Genomic DNA, 19394 nt, shown 5'->3' with positions numbered 1-19394 from the left:
AAGAGTATATATCTGCTTAACACAAGGCAGAACAGCAACTACGATGTCTTAAATGTCCTTCAAAGTGATGTACAACAAGATAGAAAGGGGATAAATACAAAATGTACAAATTCTGAAAACACTAAATCAATAGAACTATTTCTATAGATGTACAATTAATAATCCATAAATTACTGGTTAAGAAGGGAAAGACTTCTTAAACAAAAACATCTTCAGTAGGTGCCTAAACATCAGGATGCTAGGCATTTGTCTACTGTAGTTTCAGCTGGCAATTAATTCAGAGAACTGGAGCTGCTACACTAAAAGCTCATTTTCTAATAAACACTATGCACATCTCTGGGGCACCTGGTACTCTCAGCAGTGCTTCACCTGAGAACTGCAGCTGCTAGGGCGAGGTGGTCCCTTAGCTAAGAGACAAATATGAATAAATAAATCTTACAGATGAAACCATGAGGGCTAGAGGCATATGCTACAGGTTGCATAAAACTATCTCTGTGATTACATATGATCTGCAGACATAAATAGTGCATACCCATAAAATACATAGTGCATTTGATAATTGGATTGGAACCAACTCATTCCTTAGAGTTAACTCCTCTCTAATCAATGGCTTCTGACCATCAGCTGACAGAGTGCATCAGATACCCTGTTGTACACATGTACTTTTCCATTATTATCCTTCCAAGTGCTTTGAGTGCTTTAATGGTTTGTTCAGTGGTAGAAGAAAGAACAAGGGCAGATAAGCAGAGACTGTTGATATGGTTCAGAGATGTAGTATATGTGTCATTGGTTTTCTCAAGCTAGCACTTAGCCCTGATATTGTGATGCTGTGCAGGAACTGTTTTTGAAATGGACAAGACCCAATTGACACTTTTCAGGAAAGAAACAGAAGCCAACAGCTTCCCGACAGTGATTTGCCCAATGAACCAAAAGAGGAAACCTTATCCGTCTCTGAAATGCAACTCTAAACCACTATTTTCTTTCATGATCATTGTGTTGATCACTGTGCTAGGTAATTATTTATGTCTGAGATTCTTATTGTAGGCTGGTACAGGCAAACAAGCAAATGGATTAAGACCATATTGCACCAGTGGTCTTCAAAATGCACATGGCAGGTGAAAAAGCTGGGGCAAAACTGTTGATGTATCTTATCATGGCTGTCGGAAATTGATGGTGAATGGATTCATGACACTCGTAAAGGAAGTCCATGCATTTATTAGAGTTGCTCCTAAGCTTACTGCTTGGCAATTTGGGGTTGTTGGGGTTTTTTTAGGGGGGAGAGATAAAGCTTTAAAGACCCCCTGCAGCACTAGAATAAGTTTATACTCTACCCATATTTCTCTTTTCTTCATATGTGATTCTCATGCCTCTCTGTCATTCCATTTTGTTTTACATTCACATGGAATCTATTAGTTCTGAAATCTCCCATCCTATCAATCATTCCTTGCTGGGAAGGTGTATATAGATAATGATTAGGAATGCGTCAGTTTTATGTTTACAAACTCAGTGCATTTTCTCCCTTAGATATTGTACTGAAATGTTATTGGTAGATTACTGAAGATTTTTCTATTGTTAGGACTTTTTCCTTTCCTTTCCTTTCCAATTGCGATTTATCAGAAAGAGCCAAGGGTGTTGCACATCAAGCATATATACACAATACAATAAAATGACATTATTCTAAAATATACATTTCTATATCTATATCTATCTCAAATCAATTAAAACAGAATTACAGACACTGCTGATCTCTTATTTATCAAACTATACAGGGGCTTGGCAAATGAAAGATGTCTGAAATTGTTACTGGACAACTAACAGTAAGGTAGATAGATACACTCCAGAATTACGACCCTGCTGTGAAGAAAGTCGGACCCGGGTGGCGCTGTGGGTTAAACCACAGAGCCTAGGACTTGCCGATCAGAAGGTCGGCGGTTCAAATCCCCGCAACAGGGTGAGCTCCTGTTGCTCGGTCCCTGCTCCTGCCAACCTAGCAGTTTGAAAGCACGTCAAGTGCAAGTAGATAAATAGGTACCGCTCCGGCGGGAAGGTAAACGGTGTTTCCGTGCGCTGCTCTGGTTCACCAGAAGCGGCTTAGTCATGCTGGCCACATGACCCAGAAGCTGTACGCCGGCTCCTTCGGCCAATAAAGCGAGATGAGCGCCACAACCCCAGAGTCTGTCACGACTGGGCCTAATGGTCAGGGGTCCCTTTACCTATGAAGAAAGCCACTCTACTTATGTCCTCATCTTGAATCCTGGCAGGGAGTATGAGTAGGTTGATCTTAAAGATAAGTATTTAGGCATTGAAGGAGTTGTTTTTGCAGATATTTGGGGTGTATAGAGGGTTTTTTTTAACCATCAATAATCTTGAATGGAGCCCAGAAGCACACAGGAAGCCAGTGCAGAGCTTTTAAAATAGGTGTTACTTGATCCGATCTCATTGCCCCAGTTAATAAACTGGCAGCTGTATTCTCTACTAGCTGCAGCTTTGGTCTGCTCTCAAAGGGCAGCCCCATGCAGATCATGTTGCAATAATACACATGCAAGGTCACTAGAGCATGGGTTACCAATAGCAGGCTATCCTGGTCTAGGGGGTATCAATCGCGGGCCGTACCTGGCAAACCAGATGTAGCTGGAAATAGGCACTCCTTGCCATCAATGCCCTCTTGAATCTAATGACAACTGTGGATCAAGGAATACTCTAAATTGCATACTGCTCATTGGACAGAGTGCTACCCCTTCCAAAACACAGACTAGACTAGACTAGGCTAGAAACCAGGGGTAGGGAATCCTCCAGATTTTATTGGACTCCAAATATCATCAGCTCCAGTTAGAATGACCAATGTCTAATGGTGACTTCTGCTTGTTCAAGGAAAGACACCAATTTCCGTCAATGCTTCCCTACCCACTAGTGCCATGGAATCTTGTAATGTGGCTTGTTCAGGTGTCGGGACAGTGAAAAATGGCACCCTCCCTTAGGAAAGTGGAAGCATCTTCAAGTAGAACAACCCATGAATGCACCACCCATTGGATGCAACCCATGAATGCACCACCACTGAGTTCTAGCAGAAGTGGACTGTGCATATAAACCTTTCTAGCCCTACTGGCACTTGAGTTTCTCTCATGTCCAGTCAAATATCATTTTAGTTTTGCTTTGAACCGTGCTTGCTATTGACCAATGACATGTTGTACAAAGATCTGATAGGATCACAATATATGCATAGAGATTGTTAATTGAAATGATGGTCATTCTTGACAGAAAGTTTATTTCTTCAGTTGATTCCTTTTGAATAATGAAAAAGAAAATTTTGAGTCAAATCAACAAATATATCTTGCTTTGTTTCTGATGAACAAAGTACTAGATATCTGAGTGCTTTTTGTTCTCAGTTGAAAATGCTTCCATGGAATATGCTGGTCTTCTTCTCCAGTCTTTATTAGCACCTGAGATGGAGGGAAAGCTGTTTTTCATGCATGGCCCTATGTACTCCCAATCTCCACCAAATGACTTTCACCCTTAATCACTTGGTTTCAACTTCTGGAACGTCAACGTTCAACCATCTCTTAATTGTCCTCATCCCAGCATTTGGGAACCAACAGTCAACAGTATTGTAAAATATTCCCAAGGGTTATTCAGTCACAGGGCAGGAAGAGATAGGATGTTAATTTCTCATTCTGGCTTTGATTATAAAACTTCAGACTGATACGAAGAAAGATTATTGTCTCTTTGATTGTCTTCTATTGCTAGCACTCTTGTGGTTAAACCACAGAGACAGACATCAAGAAGCCTGGCTTCTATTGCATCTCTAATACAGGCTAATAATTTGGACAAGTCGCTCAGTCTTACAGCTCAGTTTCCTTTTGTGTGAAATGTAATCCATTGATATTCCATAGTGTGGTGAGTCTCAGTTCTTTATACTGCACATACTAGATGTGTTTTTTATCCAGAGCAAGCTGTGTCAAAAAGCTTAAATTAAAACAGATATATCTGTTTCGTTTCTGATGCACATAAGTTGGTACACTTGCTTCTTCAGAGTATCAGATGAGATGTGTCTATTCACTAGTTCAGTGATTCACATGGCCAAGACCAATGAATGCTCTAATACTAAAACACAGGATGGAATCCCTCTCTTATCCACACCATTGGCATCCCTGCCCATTGATTTTAATAGATGTGGAACACTCATAGCAACTTCCATGTTATCTACCATTAGATATAGCATAAATAGTGTGCTTGCCGTGATACTCTACCATTTGGTCAAATCAAAAAAATATACATTCACCATGGCTGTGCTGATGCCAAAATTATTTTTAACTAAATGGATAAGATATTAGTGCTGAGATTTCTGGGTAGCTCTGCAGTGTGTTCTTCCTTCCAAGTATATATTTAGCCTGCAATCCCGTGGCAGTTACTCCTGTACAAGTTCCAAACAATTCAATGGAACCTTTACACAGCTTAAGGCTGCAATGCACCACACCTTGAACTTCCACCATAACTAATGGGTCTTCAGAGATGGATGATGATCATCATGATGATAATTATATTATTTGTGCCCCACCCATCTGGCTGGTTCGCCCCAGCCACTGTGGGCAGTTTCCAACACATATAAAAACATATCAAACATTAATAATAACAATCTGACCCAATACAAAAAAGTCACAATAATTTTAAAATAAACAACTTACAGGCAAGTGATCCAATATGATCTCCTTCTCCTTCTGCTATATATTTTTCTCCATATTCCTGTTAGTTGTTTGCTGTGGTATGGAATACATGGTGATGGCAATCCACCTGGTAAACAACAACACATGAATGTTTTCCACCAAGTGAACATATGGTCACCATATAATAGAATGAGATCTAATGAATTTAGGATACATAAGTATATAATGTCACCGACAGTTTACATGTAACACCAACTCCAGGCACTCTAAACTGATTTTATAGATCCAAGTCAATCTGGGTTGAGTCCTGGTTTTGGCACTGTGACCATCTTGGTTGCACTGTATGATGATGTCATACGTCCAGAGACGGACAGGGGGAATGTGCCCCTGTTGATCCTTCTTGACCTTTTAGTAGCTTTCAGTACTATTGACTATGGCATTCATCTCGGGAGACTCTCCAAGGAGCACTGTATTTCAGTGCTTCCACTCCCATTTGGATGATGGTTTTCAGAAGGTGATGCTTGGGAGATGCTCTTCAGCCTCATGGGGGGGGGTTCAATGAGGGGTTCTACAGATTATGATGTTATCCCCCACACTGCTTAACATCTACATGAAACTGCTGTGTTAGGTCACCTGGTGTTTTGGAGTGTGTTTTCACATCAATATGCCGATGACACACAATTCCACATGTCCTGTACAGCTTTTCCTTTACAGCTCAAGCAGGTGTGGCGGTGAATGTGCTGGTTCAGTGCCTAACGGACTGGATAAGAGCCAACAAACTTCAGCTCAATCTAGATAAAACCAAAACACTGTTAGTGGGTGGTTCCTCTGACCAGATGAGTTGAATGCATCCTGTTCTGAATGAGATTACATTTTCCTTAAAGGAGCAAACAAAATGTTTTTTGTTTTTTCTGGGCACTTGAGCAGCACCAAATGAGATGAAATTGCATTGTTAAATCTGTTAGTAATATGTTCTCATTGTGTTATTTTTACTTGTAAATTGCTTTGGGGTTTTTTTTTTGTGTGGGAAGTTACATACAAAACAGCACAAGGTTCTGAATTAGCACCATTAGAATTCAGTCCTAAATGTGTAAAATACAAACTGGCATGATTGGCTGAAAGCTTTTCCTCTTTTTTTTATGTTTTAGCAACCTGACTGCATGATGAAAATATCCCCTTTTCGTTCAGTTTCATTGGTTAATAATTCCCTTCCCCTCACCCCACTAAGTGACACATTATTTTTATATCACAGAAGTTGTCTGTCTTCATTTCGAGTTTGGTAATAAGAGTATTTGTCTTCACTGTCTTTATGGGGAAACCCAGCCAATTGGTGGGGTATAAATAATAAATTATTATTATTATTATTATTATTATTATTATTGCTCTCTCTGCTTGAACTCGTTTTTAAAAGCATATTGTTAAATATAGCAAGGTTCACGTCATTTATTTATTTTAAAAAAAATCTTTATAACACTACAGAACACTGGAAGATACAAAAGTACCATTAATTGTACAAAATACTTCCTTTAGGTGGTGCCATTGTGTCTTTTACAGCAAGCTTGAACAGTCCAGCCAGGAGAAATAATTATTAAGGAGGAAGAAAGATTCAGTGGATCTTTTTATCTTTAGGGACTCGGAAATATCTAAGGGTATAAAGGTATCAGTATACAGGATATAGTGCGATGTAGTTTCACAGACGGCATTGACAGAGGTAAACAAACAAGAAACAAAAAGATTTGAGAAAGCAAAAGTGAAAGAGAGACAAGGTAATTCAACCCTATTTGCATTCAGCAAGATTTTTCTTTGAAAAAATGACATAAAACTTAAACTTCAGCATAGAAATGCTGATTAACAGAGAAGATATTATAGCATTATTACCAGAAACACTTTAAAAACAAGTATCATTATTATTTAGCATTTGCAATCGTGTAGGCAAGATTAACTTAAACTTAAGACACAGAACATTGAAGAAAAACTGTTGGAAGTTATTAGTACCCTAGTGAACAAACAGTTAAGCCTGAATACTTTGATCTGCAAATTTGGATCAGTCTTTTGATAAACTGGAACTTTTATTAACAGCAGCAAAAAGTGTGAGTACATTTTTCTCAAATCGTTCTGCCAATAACCTCTGCAAACCTCAGCAATTAGATTTATGTAACTTATTACACTATTTTGAAATTACTGTCTCAGAACGTGTAAAGAAGTTGCCATGATCCACAATCCATTTAATTCATTGTGTGCCTCCAATCCATCTGGCTAAATTCGAATAACTTTGAATGGTGTGCAGATCACAATCTGCGAGAGTACAATACACTCCCGTTATACTATCTTTGTCCACTAAAAATGGCTATCTCTATGGTCCACCAATTAATTCCTAGTTGCCATTGAAGAAATAGCTAATCTGTCCATTATAGAACAAGCATACTGTGGGCCAGATTATTAAAGTTAAAGTTGGTCAGATATCTTCTACATTTTTCCTTAATACATGAATGAAAAAGCAGGATGTACCTGATGATTTCATACATCTCATGTCCTCCGCTTGAAATCTGGCAAGCAAACAATATTACCAATAAAATGCACAGTAGCACAAAATTGTTTTGTTGGCCAAGAGCGAATAAGAAAGGCATACCTTTTGGGATATATTTATTTTCAGATGGAACTGCTGTGGAATCTTAATTTGAGAATTGATGTTCACAAAAAAGCTAAAATTTCACCCCCAAAATGAACACGAGCACTGAGTTTGATAGAGAAATATCTTTAGACATCCAGTGCTAATCTGAAATTTGAACATCTGAATTATAACTTCAGCATGCAGATTCGGAATTTATGTATGCTTTTAAGTCCTTGTAGTTCTAAACTCAATGGAGTTACTCCAGATTTTATCCAATGAGAGTGCTGGGTTAGCCACTACTAGAAGCCAGACTTTCTTTGGAGCAGATCCAGTGTTATGGTATGAGTCATAGAACATCTTCCTTGCTAATTTTCTGAAAAGAGCAATTAAAAAAAAATCAGGTAGCCTTTGAAAATTATCTGCTTTCTTTTGTGTCCATTATATGAATATTATTGCAATGCTGTTCTTGGCTGGTTTTTCTTTTTTTTTAAAGAATACAATGAAAGCAACATACAGAAAAAAGAAAATAAAAAGAAGGGTCATTATGTCTTGATAATTGTGTTGCCAATGTTCTTAAATTTCTTCTATTTGTACTCATGTCAATACACTGCCAGTTCAAATAAGGACAGGGAGCGCACATTGGTAATCCATTGTCGTACAGAAGGCAATAGACTTCTCCTTCCAGGGCTGAATCACCATTTGTTCAGAGCGCCCACATGACCCATTGGTAAATTTTGGGGAATGTAGCCTTTTCTTTCTGGGAGAGAGAGATCCAACAGGGGAAGGGGATGGTGGAAAAATAGTATACATCCCAAGGAAAGAGGAGTAGGGAAAGTTACTGGGTGGAGGGGGTGGTTCTATCTTCCTTCTGAATTTTGGGGGGCACAATGAATATTTCTTCATTGCTTGCATAGGGGAAGGTATAGGTCCCCATGAAAAACAAAAACAGAGATGTAGCCAACAAAGTCAACCCACTGAAATTAATGGGTCTAATATAGTTATTTCCATTCAATTCAGGGGGTCAACTCTGCATCACAAAGATGTCTGCAAACATGATATGAAGGCTGGCAACATTAACCCTGCAGATAATCGCTTTGCCTCGAGACAGACAGGTCGCATACCCACAGCTGTGACCAGAACAGGAAGGAGCACAGAGAGAAAAAAACAGCTGAAGTAGTAAAACGGGATGCCTTCATCTGCACCACCTGCAATAAAGCATGTCTCTCCCGTATCTGTCTCTACGGCTACAGCAGGTGCTGTGATTCTTCAGCGGTTTGACTTCACCCCCAAAGGTGCACTCTTCCATTTTCTCCAGAGACAAGATGGATGCCAGCAACTTTAGACAGAGTTTGACTAACGTTGGATACAACCCACATTTTTAAACCCGCTCCCAAATCACTGTGATGGGAGTGCCCAAGGGAAATAACTCACTCTGATTAAATGCCCATCAGAATGAATATTTCCATACTGAAAATCACAGAATTGTAGAGATGGAAGAGTCATCTAGTCCAACCTGCTACAATGCATGAATCTCAACTAAATAATCAAGGACAGGTGGACATCCAACTTCTGCTTAAAATCCTCCAAAAAAAAGAAAGTTCACTGCCTTCAAAGCGTGTCTGGTCCATCTTCCATGTTCCTACCCTCCAGAGCAGGAGAAAACAAGCTTGTTCCCTCTTTCATGTGGGAGCCCTTCACATATTTGCAGGTGTCTATCATATCTCCTCTCACTCTCCTCTTTTCTATCCTAAACTTACCCTGCTCCTTCAACTGTTCCTCATAAGGTTTGGTTTCCAGACCCTTAATCATCTTGGTCGCCATCCTCCTTAGCACATTAGTTCTTGTGTATAAAGCTGTTTGGCTAGCTTCACTGTCAATATTTTGAAATTTACATTTATTAAAGAAATAGGCCAATAATTAACAGATGAACATGGTTCCTTCCTAGTTTTATGAAGCATTGAAACATAAGTTTCCTTGAGTGACAGTGGAAAGGCGCCTGTCTCCAGGGCCTCATTAGATAACTCAAGTAGCTTAGAGGCAAGTGGGTCAAGGTGTTGCTTGTACCAGCTTGAAAACCATCTGGTCCTGGGGATTTGCCATCTACTCATATCTTTTATTGCTAGTTCTGCTTTTTTCAACTTCAAGTCTGCCTGAGATTGATCTAATTGTGAGAAAGTTGTTTTGTGCCAGGAATCAATGACTAGCTTGATCTCTCCCATTTAAATATAATTTGGAATATTGTTTTTAAGTTCATCAATTGCTTCTAGGGGTATACAAAGCTGATTGCATGTGGTTTTAATTGCTGGGATTAATTTTCTATCTTTTCTGCTTGAAGGCAGAAGGTGAACAATTTACTAGACTCCCTGCTCCACTAGACTCCCAGTAACTTTGCTTCACGCAGGTTAATGCCAATGTTGCTGCTGTTGTACGGTGCATATCTAACTAATATTTTTATTAGCTAAATAATGGGTATAGTCATAGTGTTAAGAGTCATTTGGCACTCTTGCATCCATTCTTTTTATTTGCAGCATAGGGAATAGTCTTGCCCTTCACATATGTCTCAGGAGCACCCTGTATCATGGTTTCATTAATCAACATTGATTAGTTTGGAAAAAAAATCTTATCAGTTTTGGATACATTTGGGTACTGAAGCCCTAACTGTTCAAATGTGATGAACTGAGCCGCCATCTTGGCATGGAAGGAACAGACATACCAAACTATATGTTCAGAGAAACTGGTGCATGGTCTGAAAGGGTGATAGTGTAGATTTTCCAAGTAACTTGAATATGAAAATGTAATCTAGCCAAAAGTAATTTTAGTGTACGGAAGAGAGATACTTATTGTTTCACTACAGGAGTTTTTAAAGTGTGAAGGATCTGCATTCCCTAGCCTGTGATGTTGATTTAGGAGGATAGTTGTTATGACCCAAAACTGGATCTAGCATAACATTGAAACCACTTTGGAGGTATCAAAACAGTTATGAAAATACGGTATGGTGGGGAGTCTATATTGGAGCCATAAATATTTATGATAGCTAATATTAGATCTTGATCTCTCTTCCTAGTCAAAAAAATAATGTAAGAAACCTTAGGGTCCTTAATTTTCTTCTTTTCTCATGAAGTATAATTTTGGGGGAATTAGGACAGCTATCCCTTTGGCTTTTTAGATGGTCACAGGCATAAACCTTGCCTACCCAGTCCACACATATTCAGTCTTTTGTCTGTCTTGGGGATAGGGGGTCTCTTGAATTAGGACAACACTAATTAGATAACTATTGTCTCTGTTTATTGGGACCTCCCAGGCCGTTAACATTCCAGGAAATTAAAGAGGTATACACAGCAATGTTCTCAGGGGAAAAAATAGTGTAATGATGGAGTGGAATAGGGAGAGAAGCCCTATCCCTCACCTATTGGGCCCAATAAGGCTCAGTTTTATATACATTTATTAAATAAATGAATAATAAACATTACCAGAGGAGGAGGCAATGTACATAGAAAACCACATGACATCCTCCACATCCCAGCAGAAATAAGATTCTGTTAGATTTTAGTAGCACAGCCTGTTAAACATTGTCAAGGTCAGATCTTTGTGAATGGACAACAGCCGTGGTACAGTATCTGCTCTGAATGCAGAAGGTCCCAAGTTCATCCACAGCATATCCAGGTAGAGAGCTGAGAACATCTCCTGCCTGGAACCCTGGAGAACCACTGCCGGTTGGTGAAGACAATACTGAGATTGATGGACCAATGGTCTGACTCAGTATAAGGCAGCTTCCTAGAATAGCTAAGGATGAAAGGGGAGGTTTTAAAACAGCAATAAGGAAAAGAAGGAACCAAGTGATAGCAAGGGAAGCAATCCGTCCAACTTCTACCCATGCAGCATCTCTCTTGCACATCTGAGAATGTTGGTGAGGAACTGGTAGACTTTTACGATCAATGCATGAGGATGGCCTCCTTCCCTTGGTGGTGAGTTAGTAGCTGTGGTTTCAAGCCCTTTCAAGATCAAATTCATAGAAGTAAAAGTAGGAAGTCAGTGGAAATTGTGGGGTCCCCATGTTGTCTCCTCTCCAATGCCCCCATAATTTGTATATTGTTCTGACAAGAGTGTCCATCAAGCTCTAAGGATTTTTCAACAGAGAGCCTGAACATGTGTTAGAAGGTTCTAACACATCTTATTGCATCTTATTCATTGTCTGTAGTGTGGCCACTGATTTTTAACATTCTTAAAAATATATGCGCTGCCATGGTTTTTCATTGTGGAAAACAATCCTTTTTCTGTCTCCTTTGAGGGAGGGCAGTGGATCATGCTGTTGTTTGCTCCCCAACCCCCAACCCCACAGAGGAAGCCCTGGAGCCTTTAGGGGCAGCAGAATTACAGCCCATTTGCACATTAAATGAGGGAGATTAAGTTGTAAATGCCACCCCTCTGCCTTCAATAGGGTTCAGATGAATTCAGAAGATCTTCTTTTGCCTGTAGGCACTGAGAAATGCTGCTTGAAATGCAGCTTTGGTCGGGAGTTCACTAAATTGCATTTGGTCTTTGCAGGAAGACCAAAACTGGAAAAGTGGCATAGAAATAATTTTATTTTATTTTTATTTTATTTTTAAATGATATTTATTAAGAATTTTAAAATTACAGAAAAAAGAAAAAAGAAAAAGAAAAAAAGAAAAGAAAAGAAAAACAAACCACAATCAAACAATACAAATTGATAAAAATCAAAATCAAAAAATAACAACAAAACACGTAACAGAACACAATCAAAAAACAAAAATAAGCCACAAAAATTTAAAAACAGATCCAATATTCTCAAATCCTTAACTGTCATTGCCTTCTTTCATTGACCTCCTCACTCCTCCCTTTTTTTGTATCCTAGTTATTAATTATCACAGCAAATCCTTTCCATTTTTCATAATATTCTGTCATAACATTACCTTAATCTATTTTAAACTTATCTTACTATAAAAAACCCTAAAACTTAAAACTTACATCTTATTTATACCAATTTCTCATAACCATAACATATTCTTACATAATTCTTTAAACATTTTTGCTAAAGCCAAATAATTTTGTTCCAACATTTTTCTAACATTCATCAATTTTATAAAGTAATCCTAATAAAAAAAAATTTCGAATTTTCTTCCAATCTTCATCCAGCGTCTCTTCCTCCTGGTCCCGGGTTTTGTCAGTCCTTTCTATCCCATCAATCTGGCGCATTAACCTGGTAATCTTATGTCCGAGGCCCTTAAGTCTCTTCCATGTCCCTTCCGCGGCTCTTCTTCATATTTATACCTGTACTTTACTTTGTCTCCTGCTCCTTTCACTCGTGGGAACTCCAACTTGACAGTGTTTTTGACCCTTCTCGACAAATCAGCCCCTTTTCCATAGTCCACACTAAACTCCATGTGGTATTTAAAAACATGTTTCAAAGTCCCTCCAGAATTAAGAGCCCCCACAACCCCAAACATCTTGCGGCCCATTGCCAGACTTGGAAAGTCAAAACATCCCTGCATAGGGGGGTCTATCCAACCCCCCCCCCCCATTTCCAAACCAAGCAAAACTCTATCTCTCCAAATCTGGCTTTTTCCAAGTTCATTTATCAGATCCAACAACTCATGTTCCTGCTGGGCCACAACTCCCTCCATCTCTGGCACCCGAGGTTCAGCAACATCCTCTTCCCTCATCTGATCTGTCAGAGCACACTCCTGATTTGATTCCTGGGTGGGCTCTATATAGTTACCCACTACCTGTCCAAAATTTCTGATCGCAACAGTCATCAAGTCCGTCTTCTCATGTAGCTGTTCCAATAGGGCACTTGTTTTGCAGAAAGCACGCACCAGAGCTTCTGGATACATTGTTCTGCAAGGTCAGAAGTCTGTTCCCACGATCGTAATCTGTTGCAGCTGCAGAGCTCCCCGATTCAGATTTAGTAACAGTTTCACAGGCTCCCTCTAGGGGAAGAACTTCTATTTGTTCTTTTCTTTTAAAGGCAGATTTAGCAACAAAGTTTCCTTTTTCAGATATTTTGTCAATATTTGTTCCTTTAAAATGCGAAGGAGAACAATGGAATCACTATGTTTCTCTTCTTTTAACTATCTGTCAAAGACGTTTGTCTATGGTCAATGAGCTTCCCAAAGAACGTCAGTCCTGACACCGGCTCCCAGGTTCAAGACGGTGGAAAATTACTTTTCTTTACACTCTCTTCTGCAGGTTTAAACAGTCCGGAAAAAATCCCCCCTCTTCTCCTGCTTCCGAAGGGGGTTCAACAATTTTAAATGATGAAAGTTAATCCTTTACAAACGATTTTCTGAACTCTAGTTTGCCATGTCTTTGCTTTAATCTATCTACAAGAAATGGAAGGCTGACTTCCTGTTTAGACCTTCCCGTTTCAGTGCCAAATTGAGAAGAATTTCTTAGTCCAATTTTCCTTTCTACTCGCAGATCATTATTTAAAGTCCAATTGTCCGAAATTAAGCTACTCACGGGTAATTGTTTTAACAGCCAAATTGTCCCAGGAAAAAGGCAGCGCTCTCCGGCAACGGCTGTGCGGATTCGCTCCATGGAAGAAGCAGTTGACTCTCAGCACCGCACCACTTGCCCCTCTTCGCTCCAGAGCCCGTAACTGGGTTCCTTTACGAGTTGGGGGGGCGCAAAAGGTGCCTGCCGAGTCCCATGGTCACAGGCTTCATCCGCCTGTGATTTTTCAAAGGGTCCCCGCTTCGCCGTAGCGGGAAGACCTGTTTTCCGCGGAGCTAGTCCCTCCGGATCAGAGAGAGTCCGCCATTACCGATGGCGCCACCCCGGAAGTGAAATAATTTTAAATAATAATACTCCAATATAATAATAAATAATAATAATAATAATAATAATAATAATAATAATAATAATAATAAATTGTATTTATACCCGGCCCTCTCCAGCCAGAGCCAGGCTCAGGGCAGCTAACACCAGTAAAATTACAATAAAAACATAATGGGGGGGGGGGGACAATTTAAAATACAGGTTAAAATACAATTTAAAATGCAGCCTCATTTTAAAAGTAGCACATAGATCAAAACCATAAAGGGAGGGAAACATAAGGGTCAGACTGAGTCCAAACCAAAGGCCAGGAGGAACAGCTGCGTCTTGCAGGCCCTGCGGAAAGATTTCAAGTCCCACAGGGCCCTAGTCTCTTGTGACAGAGCGTTCCACCAAGTCTGGGCCAGTACTGAAAAGGCCCTGGCCCTAGTTGAGACCGATCTAACCACCTTGTGACTTGGGACCTCTAAAGTGTTGTCATTTGTGGACCTTAAGGTCCCGTAGGTATGTGGGTCCCGGGCTTGTTCCACTTGGAATGCATCTGCTGTCAATGAAGCTCCTCAAAGCTGAACAACTGATATAAAAATAAAATCAAGATGCCTTTGTCATGTTCGACCCCTGAATCTGTGAAGAAGAATCCGTGTGTGGCTCAGTGGAGATGCCTCCTTTCCCCTCTCTGGCTGGTCTTTGGCATGTATGTGCTGCAGTCCAATGACCATTGAGTAGCCTGGGAAGTCATCATACATTTCACTACACTCATCCAGTTTCTGCTTCTCTCTCCAGTGTACCAGCCTGCAAGCTGTTGTTGTAGTACAAATATTATTATTATTTGTATATTACAGTGGTGCCCCGCAAGACGAACGCCTCGCAAGACGAAAAACTCGCAAGACGAAAGGTTTTTTCGTTTTCGAGTTGCTTCGCAAGACGAATGTCCCTATGGGCTTGCTTCGCAAGATGAAAACGTCTTGCAAGTTTGTTTCCTTTTTCGTAAAACCGTTAAAACCCAGGGTGCATTGCTGGAAGAGGTGCAGTTGCGACTTGACCTCGAGGAGCAACACATTGCACGCGGTGTGGTGGCCTTTCCGAGCTTTTTAAAGAGTTTGCTGGATTTTTGAAGCTTTTCCAAAACTTCTTCTGCAGCTGTTTGGTAAGTTAAACTTTTAAAACTTTTTTTGGGTTTTTTGGATTTTGGGTTGGGGTGTTTAGAATTCAAGGACTTGGTGTTGGGGAGAGGTTTGCAAGAATCTGGGAGCTTGTGTGGTTTTTTTCTGCATTTTTATGATTTTCTGTGACCATTGGGCCATGTTTATTTATTTTTTTAAAAAAATCTGGCTTTGAATTTTTGAATTTCTGTGTGCTGGGTGGATGGGGGAACAGCTGGGGAGGTGTTTGCAAGAATCTGGGAGCTTGTGTGTTTTTTTTTGAATTTTTATGATTTTTTGTGACCATTGGGCCATGTTGTTGTTTTTTGAAAAAAATTTCTGGGTTTTAAATTTCTGTGTGCTGGGTGGATGGGGGAACAGCTGGGGAGGTGTTTGCAAGAATCTGGGAGCTTGTGTGGGTTTTTTTGAATTTTTATGGTTTTTTGTGACCATTGGGCCATGTTGTTTTTTTTTGAAAAATTTTCTGGGTTTTGAATTTCTGTGTGCTGGGTGGCTGGGGGAACAGTTGAGGAGGGGTTTGCAACAGTTGGGGAGGGGTTTGCAACAGTTGGGGGGGGGCTGGGGGAACAGTTGAGGTTTTTGAAGACTTTGGTGATTTTTAAAGCTTTCCCAAAACTTCTTTTGCAGCCATTTGAGGATTTTGAAGACTTTGGTGATTTGCAGCCATTTCGTAAGTTAAACTTTTAAAACTTTTTTTGGGGTTTTTGGATTTTGGGTTGGGTGTTTGGAATTCAAGGACTTGGTTGTGGGTTTGAATTGCTGATTTTTTTTCCCCTTTTTCTGAGTTTACAAAGGTAACAGCTGTGCTGCCATGGGACCCAAGAAGACTGCTGCTGCTGCGGAGGCCGGCGAGAGGAAGAAGGAGAAGGTGACGCTGGAGATGAAGAAGGAGATCATCCGGAAGCACGACGGTGGAATGCGTGTGACGGACCTCGCCAGGGAGTACGGCAGGAACCCATCGACCATCGGGACCATCCTGAAGATGAGGGAGAAGATCCTTGCGACTGATGCAGCCAAGGGAGTCACCAGGATCGTGAAGAACCGCCCAGCTGTTCTGGAGGAGGTCGAGAAGTTGCTCCTCATCTGGATAGAAGAGAAGCAGCGTGCAGGGGACACAGTGACTGAGGCCGTGATTTGTGAGAAGGCCAAGGCCTTGCACGCAGACCTCATCCGGGAACAGCCAGGAACCTCGGCCGAGCCAGAAGTCTTCAAGGCAAGCAGAGGCTGGTTTGACCGGTTCAAGGCAAGATCCGGAATCCACAGCGTGGTCAGGCATGGAGAGGCTGCCAGTTCTGATGTTCCTGCGGCTGAAGACTTTGCCTTGGAGTTCCTGGAGGTTGTGAAGACGGAGGGCTACGTTCCACAGCAGGTCTTCAACTGCGACGAGACCGGGCTGTTTTGGAAGAGGATGCCCAAAAGGACTTTCATCACACAGGAGGAGGCCAAGTTGCCTGGCCACAAGCCCATGAAGGACCGTCTGACCCTGCTCTTCTGTGCCAACGCAAGCGGCGACCTGAAGATCAAGCCCCTGCTGGTGTACCACTCGGAGAACCCACGGGCCTTCAAGAAACACAAGGTTGACAAGGAGCGGCTGAGTGTCATGTGGCGATCCAACAGCAAGGCTTGGGTCACACGTGTGCTGTTTGTGGACTGGGTCAATCTTGCCTTTGGCCCTGCTGTCAAACAGTACCTGCTGGACAACGACCTGCCGCTGAAGGCTTTGCTTCTGATGGACAATGCTCCTGCTCATCCTAAAGGCCTTGAGGTGGACTTGTTGGAGGAGTTCAGCTTCATCAACATCATGTTCCTGCCGCCTAACACCACGCCACTGCTCCAGCCGATGGATCAGCAGGTCATCGCCAATTTCAAGAAACTCTACACCAAGGAGCTTTTCAGGCGATGCTTCGAGGTGACTGGTTGCACCACCATCACCCTGCGGGAATTCTGGAAGGACCACTTCGACATCGTCACCTGCTTGAAGATGATCACCACGGCCTGGAAGGGGATCAGCCAGAGGAATTTGAATTGCGCTTGGCGCAGCCTGTGGCCGGACTGTGTGGCACCAAGTGAGTCTGATGCACCAGAGTCGACAGTGTTGCAGGATATTGTTGCCTTGGGGAGGACCATGGGCCTGGAGGTCACAGAGGAGGACGTTTGCGAGCTGGTGGAGGAGCACGACCACGAGCTGACCACCCAGGAGCTGGTTGAACTGCAGTCAAAGGTTGCACAGGAGCAGGCCTCGCTGGAAGAGGAGGAAGCAACTGAGGAACGGCTGTCCTCCAAAGAACTGAGGGACATTTGCCAGAAGTGGAATGAGGTGCAGGCTTTTGCAGAGCGGCACCACCCTGACAAGCACGTGGCACATGACCAAGCGAACATTTTTGATACGACGGTCATGTCGCCTCTCAGGGAGCTGCTGAAAAGGCGGATGAAGCAGCAAACCATGGACAGGTTCCTCAGCAAGAAGCAAAGAGTGGAAGAGGAACCTTCTTCGAGTGGTCCCCCAGAGTCTTAGAAAATGTAATGTACCCTTTTTTGATTTTTAAATGTTTTTCCTGTCATGTTTAGAAACTTAATTTATTGTTCCTTCAATTTTTGATATGCTCTTTAAAGTATGTGTGACTTTAAAGAGCAGTTAATAAACTCTTGTTGTACCAAATTTGGCTTTGTTTGGACTTTTTTTGACCATAGGAACGCATTAATTGAATTTCAATGCATTCCTATGGGATTTCGTGCTTCGCAAGACGAAAAATTCGCTAGACGAAAAAACTCGCGGAACGAATTAATTTCGTCTTGCGAGGCACCACTGTATTTGTAATTTGTATGCTGTCCTCCAACCGTAAATTTGAGGGCAGTACATAAAAGTTACTGAGGTACGTTAAGTTACTGCTCTGTTCTAGCCTGACCCTTTCCTTGGCTTGCATCCGTGCCCATATTGGAGAGAACGACATCAAAAGAGGTTTTCCCCTCCTCTCAGAATTGTGGTGCAACTCTAAAAGAGAGCTAGTATACTGTAGTAGTTAGAGTGTCTGACTAGGACCTGGGAGACCAGGGTTCAGCCATAAAGTCCACTGAGTGACCTTGGGCCAGTGAGGATAAAACTGAGAAGGAGAGAAGTATATATGCCAGCTTGAGTTCCTCAGAGAAAAGGTGAGATGTATTTTTTATGCTTTATTGAGATTAAAATGAAATAAAAAACAAAGAGATTAACCAGAAGAAATAAAATAAAATAAAAATGTTTGTTACATCACATCACATTGGGTTCTTCTTCTAACAACTTCCTGCCACCCCATTGTGCATCTACCACTTAGTGCAGTATTTATCGTTTTCTTTTGTTCATTTCCATCAGTATTATATTCTCTTATAATTATCTATCATACCACAGAAGTCATTCAAGGCCTGCCATTGACGTCCTGTTATTACAATAATCCTTGAGATATTTTTTGTACATGTCCCATTTCCTAATAAATGTTTGATCAGTGTGACCTCTCAGTTTTTCTGTCATTTTTGCCAGCTTGGTGTACTCCAACAGTTTACATGCCAACTCGAGTTCCTCAGAGAAAAGGTGGGATGTAAATATAATAAATAAATAATAAATAAATGAAAGAAGTAAAATGTTGCCACCATCTTTTCGTACGATCATTTTCTTAAGCAGTTTGCTATGTGAAACATGATAGAATATGTGCCTGGAATTAATTACTAATTGTAGTAAGGTGTTAACTCTTATTCAGTGACTACAGGTACAGTTCTGATCTGTCTTATTCCAATTGCTACCACAATGTACAATTTATTTTCTGACTAAACTATGTTGTAAATCCTATAAGTAGGCATTAATTTGCTCTGCAGGTGCTACTGTTTTATCTCTCTGGTGATAAACTAGTACTGTAATTCCTTCTCTTTTTTTTAGCGCATCATCACTGTAAGTCGGTTAACAACTACAGGAGACCTAACAAGGTGCAGAATTTCAATGCATCTGACTTTGGGCCCTTGTGTCCTCCCATGTGCTTAAGCTCCTGACAGTATTTTTCCTCATTCTTTTTGCCTCTAGATTGGGTTTTCAGCACAGAATATCCTTTGTGCTAGGTCACTGGATAATTGCTTCCTTACATGAGCAAGTCTAGGGTCTATTCCTTCAAATCCCAGCAGGTTTGAGTTTCCCTGCCA

General features: G+C 41.0%; 1 protein-coding gene and 1 pseudogene across 2 annotated transcripts in view; one reads left to right on the top strand and one right to left on the bottom strand.

Moving 5' to 3' along the window:
- Positions 1 to 4492: 4492 nt before the first annotated feature.
- Positions 4493 to 19394, bottom strand: part of LOC308464883 (uncharacterized protein) — a 179331-nt gene continuing 164429 nt past the window's right edge. The window contains exon 5 of the mRNA XM_080984529.1: positions 4493 to 4788. Coding sequence (XP_080840655.1) covers positions 4719 to 4788 — 70 coding nt within the window. The 3' untranslated portion in view covers positions 4493 to 4718. The remainder of the gene's footprint in view (positions 4789 to 19394) is intronic.
- Positions 15153 to 19247, top strand: LOC308463208 (tigger transposable element-derived protein 1 pseudogene; annotated as a pseudogene). The gene is made up of 3 exons: positions 15153 to 15214; positions 15858 to 17296; positions 19138 to 19247. The product of its transcript is annotated as a tigger transposable element-derived protein 1 pseudogene (transcript).

This window comes from Podarcis pityusensis (genome assembly GCF_964106645.2).
Source record: "Podarcis pityusensis genome assembly, chromosome: 1".
NCBI lineage: Eukaryota > Metazoa > Chordata > Lepidosauria > Squamata > Lacertidae > Podarcis > Podarcis pityusensis.
Note: the sequence above shows the minus strand (reverse complement) of the source record. Positions and strands in the feature narration are given on the sequence as shown.